Source organism: Citrus sinensis, chromosome 4, assembly GCF_022201045.2.
Source record: "Citrus sinensis cultivar Valencia sweet orange chromosome 4, DVS_A1.0, whole genome shotgun sequence".
NCBI lineage: Eukaryota > Viridiplantae > Streptophyta > Magnoliopsida > Sapindales > Rutaceae > Citrus > Citrus sinensis.
The window spans coordinates 1608799-1631849 of record NC_068559.1 but is presented as its reverse complement, the minus strand read 5'-3'; the positions used below and the strand labels follow the sequence as shown (position 1 = coordinate 1631849).

The 23051-nt window shown below is 31.6% G+C and overlaps 1 protein-coding gene and 1 long non-coding RNA gene across 3 annotated transcripts; one reads left to right on the top strand and one right to left on the bottom strand.

Annotated features, from left to right (window-relative positions):
* Positions 1 to 5127: 5127 nt before the first annotated feature.
* On the top strand, positions 5128 to 8894 carry LOC127901924 (uncharacterized). Of its 2 annotated transcripts, XR_008054274.1 has the most exons (5): positions 5128 to 5383; positions 6763 to 7273; positions 7959 to 8030; positions 8163 to 8253; positions 8704 to 8894. It is a non-coding gene; the product is annotated as an uncharacterized LOC127901924 (long non-coding RNA). The 2 variants fall into 2 exon arrangements; XR_008054273.1 differs by lacking the exons at positions 7959 to 8030; positions 8163 to 8253; positions 8704 to 8894 and having other exon boundaries at positions 6763 to 7351.
* A 5526-nt stretch (positions 8895 to 14420) lies between these two features.
* On the bottom strand, positions 14421 to 17781 carry LOC102615062 (cation/H(+) antiporter 15-like). Its single transcript, XM_006486460.1, has 3 exons — positions 17527 to 17781; positions 15791 to 16783; positions 14421 to 15668 (listed from the first exon to the last, which is right to left on the bottom strand). The coding sequence occupies exons 1-3, from the start codon at positions 17779 to 17781 to the stop codon at positions 14421 to 14423; spliced, it is 2496 nt and encodes an 831-aa protein (XP_006486523.1).
* Positions 17782 to 23051: the final 5270 nt, after the last annotated feature.

Here is a 23051-nt window from a genome sequence, read left to right as displayed (position 1 = left end):
AGTGTAACAAGTCTGGAAATGATATCCCATATATAATGGAGGTAGGCCCTAAAATATTACAACATGTTTAACTCAAACATTTTGCATTAAATTAGTTCAATATTAAAAAAAAAATCTAAAAAAAACTCAAATAACAGATTTATGAACTAACACAGTGGATATTTTAAAACAATACAATAACAAAAAGTGGTTTAAAAGAATTCAATCACAAAACTAGTACACTAACATAATCATCATTTTACCATACTATAGGAATTGAAGAAGTTGGCTATTAAACATATAAATTTAAGTGAACATAATCAATCAAAGTCTAAGCATACTTACAACAATCCTCTTCATGATTCTATTGATACCAATTTAACGCATTGCTTCATTCTTTAATATTTCTGCAAATAATTAAAAATAAACTTTTTAAAGAGATCTTTAATATTGAAAGGTAATTATCACAAGATTTATTTGCAATATATCTAGATTTCATGTTTCAATACTTTTTCTAATTGGATTCAAAGGACAAATACACTCATCATATCCAAGTTTACCTTATAAATTGCACTTCCTCTTTTTCTTGCCAAGAGCCAACTCAATACCACTTTTGATTCAGCCAGTGTTGTTAACATCTTTCTTTCGACCCTTGGTTTGTGAAATATTTGGATCCAAAAGTAATGGCTGAGATGAACTAATACTAAAGCAAGATCATCTTTTTGTTGCCAAACGGTGGCTGGTTGGTTTGAAATACATGACAGCTTTTTGGCTAGCTCGTTTATACCATCCATGTAAATAAAGTATGCCTTGTTTGAAGATGCAGCAACACATCCTAATTTAGTAGCTTGGTGGCATATATGGCTTAGTCTCAAAGCCTCTAATTCTTCTTTACCATCATTTAAAAAAAAAAAATCTTTCAAATCTATCTTTCTAAATTTACTTGCCTCTTGTTTCCATCTTGAAAGAATAAAATGATTTGGCAGCTTATCAATGTCTAAACAAACAAACACTTTTTTCAGCATATGTCTATAAAGTATTCCAACAAACTCAATTTTTTTACAATCACAAGTATCCTCATAAGTTTGCAAATTTAACTTTACCATAAACTCTTCAGATTCTCCAAACTTTGTTCTCACTAGGTATTTGAGAAATTCGGCATCACATTCACTTTCTTCAACTTTTTATTGATTAACTTGACTCCATTCATCCTTGAATTTATTAAAAGCATTTCTGGTATATAATTGTGATGCATGTTTCAAAAGAAATTATCCATCATTGACAATTCGATATTTGTGTTCTGATTCAAAATCTTCATCACTTTCTTTTTCAATAGTCCTTTTCAATGCTTCCTCATATTTCACAGCAAACACTCTAAGATTTGTCGAGGATGTTATAAAGCCATAAAAAAATGAATTAGTGCCCTCACTTTGTCCTGTAGTATTCATTCTAGCAAAAAAAAAAAAAATACTACGATTATAAACAGGTACCCAAGAAGCAGATATTTCATATAGATGATTTAGCCATCCATTGTCTTCCAATTTATTTTCTATAATCAAACTCTTCCAAGTTTCTTCAAATCCCTCTACTTTGTAAGTAAACATGATACATTTTTTCAATCCGATCTTGAATATGGACTTCTTGAAATACACATATGACAGTTTCTCGACAAACTTCTTCTTAATACGCCAAAGGCATAATTGATGGTGAGTATTTGGAAAAACCTCGCAATTGCCCCTTTCACTACTAAGTCTTGGTCAGTAATGATAGAAACTGGAGTACGTCCTCCCATGGCTTCAAGCCATGCCTCAAAAAGTCATTGAAATGTTACCTTTGTTTCATCTTATATAAGTGTAAAACTGAATTGTATTGACTGTAAATGGTGGTTCACTCCTGTGAATGGTGCAAATGGCATATTGTACTTGTTTGTTCTATAAGTTGTGTCAAATGAAACTACATTCTGAAAACAGTGATTTGCCAACCGTGATCAAGTATCAACCCAAAAAAAATTGGTTGCTTGCCCTTTTTCTAATGTCCTTGCCCTTTTTCATCACATTAGATTGCATAAAAAAAGTTTGAGGATTCTCAGCTTGCTTTTTACTAAAATATGTAAGGACTAATTGGGCATCCCCTTCATCTAATTGCCTATGACGCACTTTCCTCAAATGATTATAACAATCTCTATTGTTAAATCTCATTTTCGAACCTTCTAGAATTGAACAAACTTTTGCAATAAGCAAATTTTCTCTATGAAAAGCTTTAGTCAAATTCTTAGCAGCTTTAGTCATATGTTTGTTTGACTTCATCTTCATTCTTCTAGCAGGAGTAACTACTTTATGATTGTGAGAGTCCTTGAAAATCATAACTTTCCACTTGTTTGACCATTTATCATACATAACCCGCATACTAGCTTCACACCCGTATTTGACTGTTGAACAATTTCTACTCTTTTTTTGTATTTACCTCACTTGCATCTTTTTCATTGTGTTCTTCCATAAAATTAGGCTTATTACTCTTAGGCACATACTGCCCTTGATGGACACAAGTAAATTGTCCACTGGTCACCTCATTATAGCCCACTCTACTCTTGGAAGAAGATTGAGTTCGAATCCAAAACCCCTCATATCTACCGTAATCTTCATAGTAGTTTCTAGCCTGCTCTAATGTTTAAAAAATCATCCCCACATATAGTGCCTAATTGTTCAAGATTTTTTTCAACCTCTTCGCCATTATTCCCCTATAATGTGTCAAATAATTGAAATAACAAAATGATTTAATAAAATGAAAAAATAAATAATTTATAAAAGATAAAAATATTGAAAAAATTATGAATTAGAAAAGTTAGCTAAAATTAACTGTAAAAAATAAATAAAAATATTACAACATATCAAATCTTCTATATTTTCAAGTATTTTCACCAAGAGTTGTGAGGTTAATAGTTGGAGAGAGTAAAGAATTTTGTGGGAGAGAGTTAAAAAATTTTAATAGTTGAGGAAAAAAAAAGCAAATGAAAAGTTATAGATTAAAAAGAATTAGAGAATTAGAGAAGAGAAGAGAAGAGTGGAGGGGAGAGAGAGAGAGAGCACATCACATGAAGGAATGGAGAAAATAAAAGAGTGAGAAAGATTTGAGGTGGGGTCCATATGGAGAGATAAAATATTAAAAGATCTTGAAGATTTAATTTCAATAAATCTCATCTATTGATTCAATTCAAATCTAATGGATATTAATTAGTATAAAATTGAAAATATTTTTGGGGGGCTGCTGATCCATCCCCTACACACACACACACACACATACAAGGTGGCGGAAATATTTTTCCTAATCACATGCTGTTAATTCCCATATAAAAAGAAGTGTTGAATAATGATGGATGGTTTATTAGAAAATACTATAATTTAGGTCTTTCTTGCATATTTAACTCTGACTTGGTTATTTAAAATTAATTAATTAATTAACTAGTAACAAGAAATTTTTAATTTAAAAAAAAGAGAATTTTGTATATAATTTTTGGATTAGAATCCTGTCTTAATTTAAATTCTTTTGAATTTTTAAAGAGTTTTCTGCCACCTGTAAATAAGGATAAAGATCCTTAAAAAAATTATGAAAAGTGAATTTATAATTTCTCCAAAAATTATTGATATCCACATAAATTATGCGATTGTTCTCGATCAAGGATCATGACCATCATATTATGTGCTTTGAAATGGTAATTTTTAATTGAGTCCTTATTATTTGTAGAAAAAAATTCAGAGATCAGAAGTTTATAAAATGAATCGATTAAATCCTTTCATGCACAAATTTATGTCATTCAAGTCCTTAACTTAATTCCTCCGTTAAAAATATTAACAACATTGAGGACATTTTAGTAAAAAATAATTGAGCACATCGTCATTCTTTATTTTTGACAAGAGGTAATAGTTTAAAGTAAACTCAAGTAATCTAAGTTAATGTTACAAAAATTGCCGCATTCTTTGTGTGAGAGAATAGATCGAAAGAACATGGGATCGCGCCAAAAATGTTGTATAAATCTACCATGACTTTGACCAAACCTTTGTCAGCATTGATTGAGTTCAATTATTGGAGAGAACCTAAGTTTAAAGGTTGGTAACTCCATTTTTCTAGTTATTTTTGCAAGTATTTTCTGGTAAAGTTGTTCCCGTGTTTAATGATCTTTGTGAAAAATTAGGCTTGTCAAGTCCATTTTTCTAAATGATGAACTATGTTTAATTATTGGTGGATTTTTTTATTGAATGTTGTATTTTTTTAATTTACTTTTTATAATTTGCTATTTATGTAATTATTAGACCGAATATACCATATTTGTTTATGTATTTATTGAACTTAATTTGCCTATTTTATGGGCTTTCCTAAATTGTTGTATATATACTATATTTCTTTTCAATTAATTGGTATCTTTATATTCATAAGACTAAATTCATCGTATTTGCTTCTTTGTTCATTTAAAACTGAATTCTATGTGTTATTATCAGTATTAATATTTATACATATCAAACTAAATTCACCATAGTTGTTACTTGCTTTCTTTTTTGTTGGGTTATTTTTCTCTTTTCAGTTTCTATTTTTTATATGTATTAGATTGAATTTGCTTTTGTATTTTTTTTTAACCAAATTACATTTAAAATTTCATTGAGGTTGAGCTTTTTTTTTTACTAAATAAAATTGTATTAGTATAGCATTTTTTGATGCAATACTTTTTGTTTAAAATTGATACAGGTACTTGTGTTACCTTTTCTTTTGTTGGTTAAAGTTAATGGGGGTGATGTATGAGATAGGAATAGGATATAGGGGAACCAAAGGAATACAAGATTATTATGTTGTTTCAAGAAGTTCAAGAAATCATGGTTAAGCATGGATACAGTCATATGGATATGATTGAAATTTCTGTTGTATTACCATGAACTACAAGTAGGCAGAGGAAGCTCATCTCAAAGGATAGTGAATTATAGTGGGGGTAATTCCTAAATTATGTTTAACGTAACATACAATCAGGGAAATCTCACCCGCTCAAAGTATTAAAATTTAATCGAACGGATAATGTTTAATTTGTCCAAAAGTAGCAATGGAGGGGAAACTGGGTGAATTGGTTTGTTTAGAAAAATAAGTAACCGGAACAAATGGTTTGAAGACTATTTGTGGAGGGAGAAAAATTAAAAATCAAAGAGGGAATGCTTTAGGGTTTATCAAAAGGGAAAAAACTATCCGTGAAAGAAAATTTTCAAAACATAATCGACCCCGTCAACAAAGTCGATGCCTATTCATCTGCAAGTGGTTGCTGTCAGCGTTTCTTCCTCATGCGGCTTGGCTGATCGGTCGAACGTAGGCAGAAAGATTGCTTGTCATTATGTTGCTTCACGGATTGGCTTTTCGTTAAGCAAACATCGTAAGCCTATCATCAAACATATCACATATGGATTCGATAAATTCCTTGATCGATCATTTCTAGTTGCTAATATTTCTTTATTCAATTGATTACATGTTCTTTTCCTTTTGTTTTTTATTTTAATTTTTTAAATTGACATTACATTATTGTATATTCTCTTTGGTCACTCTTAGTAAAAAGCAAAGATCATTCAATACATACCCATTGCCTGCTTTGATTGCCGAATATACTGATTATTGTTTTTGCTGAATTATGTTCTATTTAACTTGTTTCCTTTTTAGATAGTTGGCCATTTGAGCACTGATCTATGTCATTGATTGATTTTGAAAATACTGATTTCAAAGTTGAATTAAGTATTTATGAATTTTCGTATTGGGTTTTAGCACTTATATGTTGTTTGTTAAATAATATTTACAATAATAGGAAAAGACATTAATTTGACTCCGCCATTTTTTATCTGCATGCTAAATTTGAAAAATGGAATCAACTCTTTAAATAGTAGAAATGGCACTTTGTATGGAAATTAAAAAAAAATAGATAAGAAAATAGTTATGATTAAACTCCATCTCCTACCATTTTATATGATAAGTAATGGAAATATAAAGTAATATGATTTTGTTTACACAATATTAGTGTTTAGGCAATAGGCACCTCTTATTTTGTATTATGTATTGTCATTATAAATGCAATTTGAAAATAGTTAACTTTTCTTTACCAGAAATATTAACAGCTCTATTTGGTTTGAGTTTTTTCACTATTGTCAAATTTGATGGTATTTTATTTACATGGAGTTGGTGAATAGGGAAAATGGGATGCATTTGGGAAGAAATGAGAAAGAAAAATGAAGCAGTTACATGTGCTAGTCCTGCTTGAAACATGCAATCAGAATTTTTTGTTTTTCAATTTAACTGTTTGCAAGAGAAAATTATTCGTCTTTATTAGAGCATTTAAGAGATTAAATTGAATAATCAATTTTTTATCATGGAATTTCAATTGTAGTTATGAATCCATAGTTGTGTTCTCATGTTGAGTAATTTTGGGTTTATGAGGCTTGCGTTTCCAATATGAAATTTTTTATCATAGAGGAGAAAAGAGCAAGTTCAATATTTCATGCGTAAAAGAAGTTTCTGGTAATATCTCTTTATTGAATTTAGGCCTATACTTTCTTTGTCTTAAATACTGCTTGTATAAGTTTGCAATTTCATTCTTCCATGTTTGCATGATTTACTTGATAAAAAAGAAACAAATGACTCTCTTAAAAACTTGTTTGAAAGCATCAGTGATGAGCATAATTTATATACATATTTTACCCTTAATAATATAATTGCTAGTTATATTTATTTGTTATTTTTAATTAATTGAATTGTTTTATTGAATAGGGAATTAATTGGAGATTGTTGATAAAAAGGTCATGAAAACACTTCAAATTGAGAAGGAATAAAGATTAAATTGGAATACAAAAAAATGCAACCAAGAATTAATGGAAGTAAAGAAGACCAAAATTGGAAGTCAATCTCTTCAAAGGATGAACGGTGGGCATGCATTTGGAAAGCAAAGATTTGGCAATTTGGAATGCATGTGCTGGGCATTAAAAGAAGAAATCATTAATTGGCCTTTTGCTTTTGTGGTCAAACGTGTGCTTTGTTTTCAAAGTTTAGTAAGGAATAATTTTAAAAGGCCTTGGTGAGTGGGCTTTATAAGTCGGTGGAGAAGAATTAATGCAATTAGAATCCAATAAGGATTAAGCAAGTCAGTAACATTATATAAAGGCAAGAGGGCCACGGGAGGAAGGGAGAACTGGAGACGCAAGGATTCAAGATAGAGAAGAAAATCTGCAGCAATTCGGCTTCCCCATGGCTGAATTTATTTATTTTGTTGCTCCCAATTCAAGTATGTCTAGCTAATTTTCGTATACTGAGGTTAAGGATGAAACCCTATTCAATGAAATAATTATATCTTTTTATTTAATTAATTCCCTATATATGTTCTTTGATGATTATGGTTTTTATTTCACATGATTAATTGGATGTTAATAAAATCTTTTCATCAATTCTGTCATGCATTATTGATTGTTAGGATTAATATTCGATTAATTCTATGCTTGGATTTATAAAGTTTATACATGATTATCTTTGATTTTATGTCTTTCATTAAATTATTTACATGGAGTGCTTAGGAAACTTTGACTCTTTGTTATTCAATATGTTTACATGAGATTCTTAGATGTCATATTATTAAGCAGAAAAAGAACCTACACTAGATTTAATTACTTGGGCTTAATTGTTATATCCATGAGATGACATAGATTGATTTCGAGTTGTCACTCTAAAATTGGGGATTAATTAATAATTAGATAATTACTAGTTGAATAGTGGTGGATTCTGAAACCTTGGTAATTCTTATCTTATTGAATTCTCCTTTATTTTAATTTCCTTAGTTTAATTGGTTTAATTTTCTTAAGAACTCAATTTGCTCAACTAGGTTAGAATTAATATTAATTTTAGATTTAAATTAGACTTTTCAATTTATAACAATCCCTGTGGGATCGACCTCGTTACCACTATTCTATTTCTAGATTCGTGCGCTTGCGAGTATATTAAAATTTTCACAACAATCAGCCATGACTGCAGCTCAGAGGACTATAGCAGTAAGTTATTTCTAACTTTGTCTGCACAGGCTTATAATCAATCTATTCCTGTGATATTGTGCTTATCCTTCATATTTTTTGCTAAAGAATTGATAACATATCCATAATTTTGCAATCATTATTATGAACCAGGTTTGCAGATATGACAAACTAAGGAGTGATGTTATTTTGCTGACATAGAGGGGGAAGTGTTAAGGATCGCTTTTTTTTGTTATTAAAGCTGGTAATATCTTTTGCAAAGCATATATTGTTGCACAACCTTTTGACATAATAGTGATGCAACTTTTTGATGTAGTAATGATGATGATGATAATGTAACCAAATAACATTTAGCGTCAACGTAAATGGGAAGAATATTTGTGTTCGTGGGATGGTTGCATAAATGGATTAATTCCTCATTGTGATGGTTGATAAGAATTATGCAATCAATTATAGTTTTATAGAATAAAATCTGTTAATGTAGCAACACTATATACATAATAAGAGAAAATTCAGAATTCCGACCATTATAGTTGCATTATTAAATTCTCCAAATTAGTAGCTTAGTCCACTGTGTAAGGCAACCAACTTGGCAATTTAAATTTTTAATTTTGGGTTAGGCCTTTGATTGTTTGGCATTGTTTTTGCTTTTAATCTTGTAGCTGTTTTTGGGATTTGCTTCATTTGTTTGCAGGTAGCACGGTTGATATGAAAAGAGGTCAAATAAGCTCAGCCCTAAAGAATTGATTTCGTTCCATATGCTGAAATTGAAATAACATGGGCGAGACTGAGATGGCTAGATGGTTTCTTGCTCTAGTAATAGATTCATTTAAAAATTAATATGTGAATTTGTAAATTTATGAAGTTATCAATAATTTATTTAATTGTCACATTGTTCGTAATTGTTTAAGACTATTGGTTCCTAATTGTTTAAGATTCGAGAGGGAAATTACTATTAGTTATATCAGTGGGAAAATGTAAACAAACCTATCCAATTAACATATAAATAATGTATATATTAGCCAATAATGCTGAAGTGAAATTGAACTTCCAGCAAAGAAGTGAAATTGAACTTCCAGTAAAGAAGCAAAATTTAAGTCCTATCCTAATGAAGGATGTAATCTCTTTTCACTTTTCAAGCATCAAAGCGAGTGGGCTTACAGTAGAAAAAGTGTTGGTTGTTCAAGCAGCCTTACAGAATGAGAAAGGAGCAACAAAAAGCACACTGAGCAACCTCTATAGATGCAAGACCAATAACCAATCAACATTGCACTTGGTATTAAGTCAATTGGGTCCGAAGATCTACAACACTTTCTCGACTATCAAAAGCGTACAAAATCAAAAACATATTAACTATGCAGGTGAGAATGACAATCAGTTAAAGTAAAAAAGCTAATCAAAAGTAAAGTTTCAAAAATACACTAATCTATCCAACAATATTATCTACATCCACGAGCAAGGAGTATCCACTACGTTGTACTTTTGTACATGTGTGCACGCAACGTATGACATCCTAGTCAAAGCATACATGAGACACACACACACACAGAGAGAGAGAGAGAGAGAGAGTAAGACTACTAACTTCATTTGCAACAAAATCAAACAAGCTGGAACATCTTTTCTGCTAGACATGTTATTTTGCCTGAAAAATTATTTCTGAGCGTTGATAGAAATTTTAATAGGAGTTCTAGATATAGCATAATTGCAAGCAATTCCATGCCAATCAACTTTGCCCAGTTTATACAATCCGGTAAAGACATCTGATGTTCCTCTTCAGTCTATGGAACAACTGCATAAGAAACTTATATGCTATTTAGAAGAAAAACAGGACATCCAAATCAGATAATATAAAGTTGTACGATCCTTATGGGATCTTGCAATACCTCTATAATTTAAAGGGAATTCAGAGAATCATGCTCTAATTATAAACAATTTTTGTGCAGAATAATGAGTTCTCTAATTTCATCCCTTCATCTTAGAATCTAAATTAGAGACTTGCTCTAAATGAACATATAAAGGATAAATAGATAATAAATCTAAATTGGTAAAGCTCGATAAATTGACATTTTTATCAATATTTGACATAATAACAAGATCATTTCATTCGCAGGAACCCAAAGGTACTAAACTGGTTCAAACATTGAGTTAAAGAGTTTGGGGCAACAGAATCAATACCACTGGCATAACCATTACAACTACTGTTCAAATAGAATGACATAAAAGTTTAGGACTAAAATTAAAACCGTAATCATCGAAAGTAAAATCAATAAATAAATGCTTGTCATGTTAATGTACAAGTGTACACAACAAGTAATATACTGATGAGTATTCATATCGTCTCTACAGGGATTGACGTTATCGGATTTGTTACAACAATTTTAATAGTGTAATTTAACTCTAAATTAAAATAATTTATGAAACTTATGAACTAATTAAATTAAAAATGGAAATAACAAAATGCAATAAGGAAAATTTTAAGTCAAATATAAGGATGTAATCAATAGGAAATGAGTAGTTGAGTGATTAAATTCACTGAATGTTTTTTACTATTTTTGCAATTAAGATTATGTTGCTACAACATCTACTACAGCATTAGACAGAATCTCTTATGTATCCTCAGTTGTTGTCAGTTAGATATCTTATATCTAAATACAACCTAACAATGAACAGTTGTTACGCTAACATTAGATTTAACATTATACGTACTAGGTTCTAATTGCCCTACAAGGTGAATCCTTATGTCTAGTTTTCCACTAATTTTAGATCAGGCATGCCTCAATTCAAATCGAGATTAACTCAACGTGAGAAATCCAATCTAAAACCATGTATTGTCTTAATTTGTTCCACTAAGTCAGACATTTTTTAGACTATTTCTTAGCTAATATCCCACTAAATGGGCGGTCAGCCGAAATAGGGAATTGCAATAAGTAAAATTAATACAAAATGTTATAGTAAATACAACGCAACACACATATTTCAGTCAAATAATCATTAAGTTTGCTTAACACTCAACCACAACAAAGTTTAGTTCATGATTTGCAATAAAACAGGAACAAGAATTGCTTTAGCTACCAGATACATTCTCATAAATATTAAAAAACAAGAAAATAAAAACGAGAAAGTGAAGTTCGCTTATCTTGCGATTTCTCCTTCTTTTTCTCCTTAAATCCTATGTTGCAGCCCTCAAATCTCTTTTATTCTCTGTTTTCTTTTTATTTTTCTCTACTATTTTTCCTTGAGTGACGGCTCTCTCTTTCTTTTCATGCGTGCTCCTTTTATATCTTAGAATTAGAGTAACCAGAATTGTGTAGCTGTATGTCTTCCATTTTTGGAAACCTTGGATCGTAATCTTTTAGTAAACACGCACGAAATCTCAACTGCAGTTGTTACGAAATTGTTGCAGCAACAGCTACAACATCTTTACTGTTTCAAACTTGTTTTAATTCCACTACAGTTAAGTTCTCTAATCATCTCTACAAGTCTGCTGCAACAGTATTTCATACATAAAACTTGAGTTTTCTGGTCACCTACAATCATGCATATAATCTGAGCACAAAATGATCTAAAAAAATCAATTTATTGAAAATATACTTAAATAGACTCTCATGCAATAAAAACACATCATTTACTTTCTAAGTAATATTGGTTTGCGGCTAAAAGAATCATGATAACTCTCATTTCATAGAGTTATCGTGGTGGAATATAGGAGGAACATCGATTGAACTATCATCCATATGGCTAAAACTGCCAAAGGACTCACCGTATGGTTTTCAATAAGAAAACCAGTGTTATTAATGCGCTGGACTTACAAATGTCACAACTTAGACAATGAGAAGTATGTTTTCCATATCATCTAAAATTACAAAACTAGCTTTGTTCAAACTTTTCTTGACTAGGAATTCTTATTCTACACGTAAATCACTCTCTTGTTATTTCCTATGTGGTTAAGCCGACTGAAAGACAGTAACATTTGAAACCAATTTCTTCTTTTAAACTCAACCTCATTGTCATTAATACTAACTCTAGTTCTTCCATCACTTTATCATTAAAAAAATAATATTTTCCCTAGCTCCTTCATCATAAAAGACCAGTAATCCATGTGCTATACTTTAGCTTATACTTATTCAGGAGCCAAAACTTTACCCAATGTAAGAGTGGTTCAATTTACAAGCCCAGTCACAACATCTCTCTATCAACCCAAAAAACGATATATGGACAAGTATTGATTGCAATTAGCACTATGGTGTAAGTAAAAAAAATGTGTCTTATATAAGATAACATGCATACAAATAACTATAGGAGAAATATTCCAAGCTAGAATATTAAGACCTTAACTACTACAATTAGTATAAAAGTTAAGGCTCTTCTTGGTAATTGTTGAAAAAAAAAGTCTGAAGTGAAAAATGAGAAATAGAATCTGTACTTCCAAATATCAAAAATGCGATTAATGTATTTGAAAATCAGTATTTTTGAGAGAAAACCATTGAAAACGCACAAGTATGAAGAAAAAATGTTTGCTTCCACCCCTCCCCCCCCCCCCCCAAATTCTACCATCCAAAAATATACAAAACAACATGTTTTGACTATCATAACAGTTGTCAAAAAAAAAAATATTATGAATTTGTATTTCCCCCCACATAATAGCTTCCATTTTGTTAACAAAAAAAAAAGTAAAAAAAAAAGGTTATTGAGAAAAAAAAAATTGCAACAAGAAGTGTAGAACTAAAATCGAAACCCTAGAAATTTACCTTTCTCTTAAGAATCTGAGCACGAAGAACTCCACTTTGAAATCGGCGAGGAAGGACCAGCAATCAGAGATGAGGATAGAAGTGGAAACCTCCCAAGCAGCGTCGGTTTGTTGAAACTAAACGAGCTACTAATTCACTACCACACGATTGTATGATTCGATCTTATGATTGAAGACATGAACAGCTTGCGCCACCTTGATTTGTAAGTCCATTTTTAGGTCTTTTTAATTTAATATTTGAAAATTTAATTGTGAAACGAGGTTGTTTTTCTTTATGGCGACCATTGTAAAAAGGAGTTGTTTGGGTTGACATGTTTTTGCCATCGTCTCCAACTGTTTCAGTCAGTCACATTTTTTTACTATTATGTACATATGGCACTTTTTTTTGGTTAGTTAATCAAATCAGGGACTGTAAGTTATGCAAGTAACTTAAGGAGTCCTTTATATTGGGTTTTTGAGGAGCTTTTCTTTCTTATTAGTAATTGTCCTGTCATTGATTTTGAGGTGGTCAGTCATGTCATGAAAGTGTTTTAATAAGATCTGAAAATCTTGTCAATATAGGTGTTAGAGTAGGTAGTGATAGGTTTGAAAAATTTAGTGAGGATCACTTTATTATAGGGCACTCGTCTGATGAAGAGAATGATCTCTTATAGATGTATGAATCCATTGTTGATAATGAGTGGAAACCAAATCCAAATAGTTTAGGTAGTCTGAAAGTAGAAAATACGTTTGAATCTATTGCATTATTAAAAGAGGCTATGGTGAAATATGCAACCCAAGAGTTTTTGAGTTTAATAAGATAAAAAAAAAGATCATGTTAGGCATAGTTATTTTATAGATGTGATGGAGTTATAGGGATAGCAAGTTACATTTTCATGTGTAATTTCCAAGAGTTATAATGGTTATGTTTTTTAATGATGCTCTTTAAATTTGAATTAATTTATAAAAATTGACTAAAGATTTTGTTTAATTTCTTGCAGATTTTTGTAACCGAAAATTGGTAAATAGGCAATTAGACTGAAAAAGAAATAATACCCAAGGGTAAAATTGTATGTTAAATAATTAATATAATATATAGGGGTATAGTTGTCATTTTATGTTTAAGTTAACATTTTCTGTAACTTTTTAACAGAAGAATTAGGTTAGGACTTGAATGACATAAATTTGTATTTGAAATGATTTATTCGATTCATTTTATAAACTTCCGGTCTGAGAATTTTTTTCTACAAATAGTAAGGACTCAATTAAAAATTATCTGCTTTGAAATATGAAAAAATGAATACCACATTATGGTACTCGACTATTTAGCTTTGTTATATTATATTCAAAAGGACTCGTGGTTGAATAAATAAGATGAAAGTTAATTCTCTCCGAGGATGACATAATTCTTTTTTTCTCACATAATCATTTTTTTCTCTTATGTTTGTGTAGAAATTGATCGAGGCTTGTTGTAAAAGATCAATCTAAGATTCAAAAACCAATTCAAATGCCACATAAAAATACTTAGTAGAAAAAAATATGTACATATATAAATAGAAACAAATTAACGATTTTTCGGCTAACAAAATCTAACACATTTTGTTATCCAGCTGAGGTCTAGAAATCTTGATTCTCTCACACTAACGAGAGTTAGAAACAAAAACTAGTTAAAGCAGTGGATTTAATTATACATTTGTACAAATTTTTCCATCACCTTTTTCGGATACTGCATTATTACTAATAATTCTATCGCTATTTGATGAGGCGAAGGAAAAATGATCGCTTCGTTTCGGTGAATATTGATTACTTTTATTTGCTTCACTAATTGTTACTGAACCTATACCGCATTGTATGACCAAAACAGATGTCATGCCTTTGCAAAAATCCACCGAAGCAAGCGTATCACCAATAACTCCAAGCTCCTCATACTCAACCCAAAGCTTCATTTCTTCCTCCAATCGCGAGGTCACCGCTCGCTTTTTGCCTACAATTACAAGGTTGTAGTACCCGTCCATTCTCCTAATCACATCTATTACTTCCGTTGTGTTTTTGGCAATCACCTGACTACACGCCACACATGCATTGCTGATATTATTGGTAATAAATTCATTTATTGCAATTTCATCTAAATGCCTCTCGCAATCATATTCACTTTGTTCATCCTCTATCACGGTGATTCTGAACACAGTAATGCTCAAACCAGGATGGCCAGACATGCGCGAGACCAACGCCAATGCCTCTCTGTCATCAGCCCCACCTAAGAAGAGCACTACAAGACTATAAGTGAAGTGGCCGATTGAGTAGAAATGGCCGGTAGTGGAGCTTTTATCTACCAAGAGCCCAACAGTGCAAGGTGCATGTGCTTGAATGTTCATGTTAAAATTCTGTAAGTTGGTTGTCCTTCCTTGTCTTTTTTTATTAAACGGAAGCACAACCAAAGGGATGAACTTTTCTTTCACTAGCTCACAAATGCTTTCATGCATGGTATCATACGGAGCAATCATTTTGTAAGGCAAAATAGTAAAGGGAATATCAGAGCTTCTAAATTGTTTCTCCGCAGCATGCATAATACGGTAAGTGGAATCTTCCCTTATTAATCTCAGTTTTTGGGCGTTGTAAGGTGCTAATACTGGTGATGCTCGACCAACAAGCTCGATTAGGTGGACTAAATATACGCACATTGGGCTTGTTTCACAAGGGTTACATGCTTTAAGCAGAGCGACGATGCTGCGGATATTCCCTTCAAAGTGAACTCCGCAAAAGATTCGTAATTCACTACTGATTGGAGTGGTTTGCAATGTCCTCATTTGTTTGTCTTCAGTCACTTTACATCTCGTCTGAGGCTTGTGGTAGATGCATATAATAGGCGTGACAATTGCATTCACAGCCAAGTGGGACAGTACCATCGTTGCATAAGAGGCTTCATCTATTGTCTGCAAAATAAATTAATACCATAACAATGCTCCGTTAATCTCATTAATAAAAGTTGTTTTTTTTCCAAAAATTAAAGTTAAAACATAAAATTCCCTAATCCACTGCTGGCTCTAAATCTTACCTTGAAATTCACTCGCAACCGGTTGAGTAACATGAACTCATTTATACCCTTGACGTTCAAAATGAAACTGAACAAGATACCAAATCTTAGACTTGTTCCGAAGAAGAGCACGGTGCATAAACTTCCAACAAGCTTCCCAACATAGGCCCCAACTAGTATTGTCTCAAGTGCTGCAAAAGATTTAAAATTCTTGATCGAATGTACATTCGTGAGCAACCCAATTCGAAGGTAGAAGAAAGGCAAAAGAATATTAGAGATGACGAAATCACATTTTTCTACTAGTGCTGAACCCAGAGGTGGTCCAGCAGGTACTATTAAGCCAACAATTAGAGCCCCAAGCGCAAACGAAACGCCTAACATGTCAGTTAAAGCTCCCATGGCTATGGGTAAAATCATTAATCCTATAACATAACCTTCTTTCACAGGCTTCCCTTCTGGCGTTCTATTAACTACCAACAGTACCGCTGGCCGAACAACTAAGAATGAGAAGAACAATAATCCAATTAAGCAAAGCGAGCTTTCAGCTTTATGCCCCAGGCTTTTGTTAAACACTGCTTCAGCCATTAACGCAATCCATCCCAGCAACTCAGCCAACATTGATGAAGACATGGCAAGTTGGCCTAATTCTGAAGTTAACAACTTGAGTTCACTAACGGCATCCGCAACAGTAGAGAAATAAGTCATTGACAAAAGGGAGGTAAAATATAATCGAAACAGTCCCCTTTCAACTCCAGGAGTGTAATCTGATAGAATACGAGATAGAAACATGGCAATCATGTATGGAATCACAAGGCATGCTATGGTGATAAACCATGTGTGTTTTGCAGCTCTTAAGATTTTAACGGTGTCCATTTTCACTGAAATGATGAAGATAAAGTACACACCGCTAAGAGTGGACAATGTATTAATCACCATCATTTCTCTTCGAGGAAAAATTGTGTCCATGATTATCTTGTTACGGGATAGAACCGACGGTCCTAGTACAATTCCACCCTGCAGGACCAAATTATTCAATTTCAGAAATATATAATATGTTAACAGTTAATCTGTAAAATGCTAATTTGAGCTGGAAAATATCTGTCTAGTTTTAATGGCTTAACTAGACAACTAGATATGATGTTGCATTAAATTACAGCTAAATAATGTTGTCTAGTTATAATATGATGTTAAATTATAGTTAAGACAGTTAGCCATTCCTAACGAAAATCCACACTTTAAAACATGAGAATGTCTCTGCACTTAAATTACAATTAAACAATGCCAAACATTTTATGACGTTATCAAAATGTTTGCACTTAAAAATTTTCCTGTTAGAGTTTGCAGGAAATACTATACTGTATTAATATAACCCCCTTGAATACGTGTTTCAGGAAATCTCCACCTAGTAGAGTAGGCATAGATATTGAAGCAATGCTACTCTCCTGAAAATACGGCACGAAATTTTCTTGGGCAAGGTGAACTCTTAGCTTTGGCGAGGCTCACGTTTGGCTTGCTCAAAAAATTTCGGGCAATATTTCCCTGACAAAATAACATTTCTATAATAAATAATATTTTGATTTCTTAAAAATCCAAAAACACATGAACAATGTATAGTCGTTGTATCCATGACAACATGTGAAATGAGGACGTACGCTCTCATGAGCAACAACGTATCTGATTTAGATTTTATAATAAAGAACAAAAGCTAGCAGTATAATTCGATCTGCAAAATATAGAACCGGAGGCCAAGAACATACCAAGATATAGCAGACAAGTTTTGGTTGCTTCAATGGTCTGAGAAGATAATAGACCAATCGGGACATGAAAAAAGACAAGATTAATTGAAGCATAACATATGGAAACACAGAACTGTCAGGAACGCGAGGTTCTTTGCCAATATGAATGCCTTTCAAGAACTTAACCCCTGAGTTATACATCACGCAGATCGTGTAATTCAGGCCGATGTTTGTATTGCTCGGCAAATATGATTCATAGCCATAGTTGGTCGCCATTCCTGTGATTTATTTTCTTCAATTCTTGATTAATATCACCTTTATGCATACGTTAAGTATTATTTATATAAGTAACCAACAACTAAACTGCAACATCAACTCGAAAAGAGAGGTTAAGCTTTGGATGTTAAACGTTTTAACGATAAGCAGTATGTGAAAAGATTTTGTGAAGCGCACACAAGGCAATTAGCAAGAAATTGGTTTTTTCGTTGCAGTTTCTTTTTATTAGTTTTTGGCCTAGTAAATATTAAACCATATTCCGAGTGAAAATATGAAATGAGCTGTAACCAGGGTGGTGGCTTCTCATCAAGAGAATAAATTTAGAGAACTATCTTTATATATTTAGTGTTAGCGAATAATCCCTTATCTTGTTTGTAAGTAAACTCACAAAACAAATTGTAAACAATTTGCTATTTCGTTGAACCAGAAAAAAGTTTATAACTTTATATATATTGAGATTCAAGTTTTTGAACCCAACTCTGTAAATATAATAAAATTGTTAAAAGTTATATATAATTTTATATTAAATGCATTGTTATAAAAAATAACAAATTTTATATTTAACTTCGTTATTATATGTCTGTATAATATGTGTAGGTGAATATTTTCTTAACGGGCTTGAAGTTAACTTTTATAGGCCCAGCCCATGAGTGTGAAATATTGACTGGGGGACTATGGGCTCATACAGTGATACGTATAGCCAAAAATTGAATTCGAAAACTCTTTTTTCCTTTTTTTCTTTTTCCTTTTTTTTTTGGGATTGGGCGGAAGGTGGGGTATATATGAATTACCAAACCTAATATGGTTATAATGGATTAATGGTGCGTTTATTAAATTAGAATCGAGATAGGCAGAAATGGAAGTGGGGTGAAATGAGAATGGAGAATAAAAATCAGAACAAATTGTTTATTTAAATTGTAAGAATCGAAATCGAAATAAGCTGGATTGCCATTAATGTATTTATTTTGTCGTGGAATTGGAATGAGTTAGATTGTAAAAAATTACTAAAAAGTACTTAATAAACTATTGCATAATTATTAGTTTATATTTTAATTATAGTGATTATTTTTTCAAATTTATTGTTAATAATATATTAATATATCAATTAATCATTATAATAGTATATTAATTAATTATAACTGATGATGAAATGAGAATTTTTATTTTGGGGGGAGGAGGATTTTGGTCATTCTTGGGAATGGGAGACTCATTCCCACCACCCCCCATAGGAATCAATTTCTCATTCCCCATTCCTAAATTCGGGTGGACTCTACGATTTCAATTCTGATTCGCGACTTTATTTTGCAAAGTAAACGTTGTCATTGAATCTGATTCTAGATTCTGATTCCTCAATTTGGGAAGTGAACATATCTTAAGTGTTATCTCATGTGAGCCATGACCATAAATTTTAATGAGGCCTAAACCTATGTTTTTATTATCCAGTTGTAAAATAATATTTTAAAAAGGTCACAAAATCTAGTACGTCTATATTGTTACAAAATTGCATTGAAGTGTGTGAATCTAGTGTACCATGGTAGGTGAACATGATGATTCTACTTAACATGGACGTAGTCAGAAAATTGTTTCAACTAGGGCAATTCATCATACAATCTAGACTATAAATATAACTTAACTGACTATATCGAATACGGACTATAAATGCAACTTAACTGATTGTAAAGGTATTTTGCTCAGTTTAAGTAATAATAAAGAGTAAATTCTGATTTCTCATCTCTATCCAGCTCTATCCGAAACTTTCACCTTTTTTTTTTTTAAAAAATACAATACAATTTTAAAATATTCAAATAATATACAACTGATGTTTAGTAGAGGTTTTATATTTTTTTAATTATTATCTTGTTTTATAAAATTTCTTGTCTTTTAAGTGTCGCTAATTCATGTTTATAGAATCAAAATAATTAATTTTAATAAACATAATTCTTACACTATGATGGCATGCAATTTATCTTTTACGTGATATTATATGTGATAACATTTAAATTAGGGGCTGGTCTTTTAAAGTACTAGCATGGGCACGATACTTGTTAAAAAAAATTAAAAATTTTTAATACTCAATATTTTTTATCAAAATGAATTGATGTCAATCTAATACCCATGTTATAGACTTGCAAATTATCATTTACTTGTATTTAAAAAAAAAATAAAGAAAGAAAGAAAGAAAAGAAAAAGAGTCAAAGAAGAAGAAGAAGACCCAAAAAGAAATTTTTTTATCCAAATTTAAAATCATTTTTCTTACCATGGGTAATGCTTGATTGGCAACGAATTAGTGGCAACGAATTAGTAGAACTTCTCGATTGAAGGCAAATCTTGACCTTGAACATTAATTTTATTATTATTTTTTGAATTAATTAATTTTATTAATATTAGTTTTTAATTATCTTGATTCTAAAATAATGAATTTCCAGTTTTTAGTTTTCAGTTTTCCACCACTAGCAAATAGTTAATAGCTAGCCAAATTAGGAGAGAGAAAAAAAAAGAATCTCCTCTCCACTTACTAGAAATTAAAAAGTAATGAAAGTCCACTTATTTTTATAAATAATAATTTTTTCACATCGCATTGTTAATAATCCAATAACCTTTATATATATAAATAATTTTTTTCTTACATCACAAAAGACTTTAGATACATTCTTTAGGAGAAAAGATGCAGCCTTTTTATAAATAATAATTTTTTCGTAGGTTATCGTTAAATCACAAATGATTCTAGATGCATTCTTTAAGAAAAAAGATACAATAAAAAATCTAATTTCTTTAACTCTGAGTTCAACTAATGTAAAACCTTTAACTCTTAACCAATAGTAACATCTCTTTTAAATCTCCATGAATTGAATCAAGAAAAGATGATAATTTAAACTCTGTACAACCTGATCCAAAATTGTGTCAATAAATATGGAATTATTCTATGAATGAGCAAAATAATATCTGTCGCGCTTTTTTATACAAATTCTTCGACCCCCATAGTTAAAGTTGGCTTGTTCCGACCCTGATTTATAAACCATGGTACCATGTTAGTTAACTCATTTGGGCTCATTGGTGGTATTCGGTAGTAGCAGTTGACAATGACAGAGAGAGACCAAATTGGAAATAAAATTGGATCAAATAAAACCCCACTTGCTGCCTTCCTTGTCCAAGGCCTAGGTTGGTCAAAATAACTTTTTAATGTTCAACGCACATTTGTTTTTCAAGATAATGTGGAACTAAACTTTCCATTCTACAATTCTTCTAGACGTTCGTTAGTGACAGTAAGCAGATACGTCAGCCGGAAGCAGCAGAGCCGCTTATTGATAATAGCTGCCTCTTATTCAGAGGTCACCGATGACATCTTACTAGCTTAAGCAGTTGCCACGTCACTGATGATTTGTTGGCCGGTTTGGGGACGCACGTGGAGCACATGCAAGGCTGGAGCAGTTAAGCTGTCTATCGACTGGGCTACTATTGCTTCGCCGTTGATGTTGATGAGGATGAGGAGACAGCGCCACCTTTTTTATTCTTTTATTTATTTTACACGTGTTCCTTTTTTTTGGTTTGTCCTTCCAGATCGCTGATACTACTCCAATAGTATGCTGTAGAAGAAGAGTCGCGATTTTACAAATAATTGTTAGTTTTCCTGAACTCCATTTGCTGGGCTCCGGCCCCACGAATCCTAAGCTCCCAAATTTAATTTAGGAACTTGGGTTGGAGTTTAGGATTCTCTTTCTCATTCCAATTATACAAATTAATTTTGGTTTAAATCATCGGAAAATATTTTGTTCGTTCAAACACGTTTAGCATTAATAATTACTAATTTTTTTTACGGAAAAGAGAGAGTGATTTTAAATTACATGCAGCTACTGTATCAATTTTTTTGGCCCAAGCATGATCACTCTACCGTGACGCCAATTGATGAATGAGGCTTATGGAAGCAAACTTTCATTTTTGTGTCTCTCTTGCTCTCGTGAAAGAGCATCAAAATACCATATTATTTTTTTAAAATTTAATTTTTGAATTTTAATAATAATTCCGTGTACTACATCGTATTAAAGATGAAGAATTAAGCCTTGTTTGGTATTGAGATGTTGTAACTTAAAAATTATAATTGTTGTGAAAAAAAATTTGTAAGTACATTAATTTATAATGAATATGACTTTTTAAATAATAATTTTGATAAAAATAGTAAATATATTATAGATTTTTCATCATATAAATTGTGGATCAAAACAACTTAGAATTTATTTAGGGCCGCTGCGCTAATGTTTACCAAATCTTTTAATGCTATAACTTTTAACTTACAATGCTCAACCTCAATACCAAATAGAATTTTATTGCCTTATTTAGTATTATATTCTTAATTTTTTAAATTATTATTTGTGTTTAATAAGTAAATTGAAAAAAAATGGTCTAAACCAGTTGATTTGGATAGTATAATAATGATAACAAATAAGTTTAAATTGTTATTTTTATATCCAAAAAAGTTATTAAGTAAATTTGAGTAAGTACAATTTAACACGCCACGATAAGAAAATAACACAAAACCTAAACACAACTCATTTTCAAACCAATTTTCAAGTTTATTTTCTAATATTACGAAATATAAGTTAGAACACAGACTTAGGTATGCTGGCGCAATTTTCGGAGCACATTAACTAAGATTTATATAGACAGCACTTTTACTTAATAATCATTGTTTACCATTAACCTACACGTCAAAATTTAGGTCGAATTTAGTTTATTTTCTCGTAATATTCTTCTAAAAGAAAAGCCTAAGATATATACAAATGTTGGCGTTTAAATCTCATCATTAAATTAGGCACATATCATGCAATTGGACGTTTATTAATTGTCGAGCATTCGGATTGGAACAAATTGTGATGACTTGGTGATTTAGTCGAGTTAAAAGTACTAACAAATATATAATTACAATATTACCCAAATTCTCCAAATTTGGTAATTTGCGGCTGTGGCGATAAAGTTTGACCCAATTCAATTCCAATCCTGGTGCCGGGAAGCTCAGTGGCAAAATCGAGGTTTCGTGGAAAGTCGATGGCAAGAGCTGAGCGAGCGGGACTAAAATTGGGAAATTACTTCAGTGCAAAGCAAACTATGGTGGCGGGGTTTTAGTGGTTTCGCGAAGCTTCGAGGTGACACGTGCCTCCGGGCACGGAGAGCGAAGCGCCACGACGCGACTAGAGATCTACCACGTCATCCAACCCAAAAAATATATTTTAATGAATAAATATCTAGGGAAAGGCTATAAATATCTCTCAACCCGC

Coding starts and splice junctions, on each gene's coding strand:
- LOC102615062 (XM_006486460.1), bottom strand. CDS start 17,781: ATGGCGACCAACTATGGCTATGAATCATATTTGCCGAGCAATACAAAC. Junction 16,784..17,526: donor AACTTGTCTGCTATATCTTG/GTATGTTCTTGG, acceptor TTGGTCCTGCAG/GGTGGAATTGTACTAGGACC. Junction 15,669..15,790: donor GGTTGCGAGTGAATTTCAAG/GTAAGATTTAGA, acceptor TTTATTTTGCAG/ACAATAGATGAAGCCTCTTA.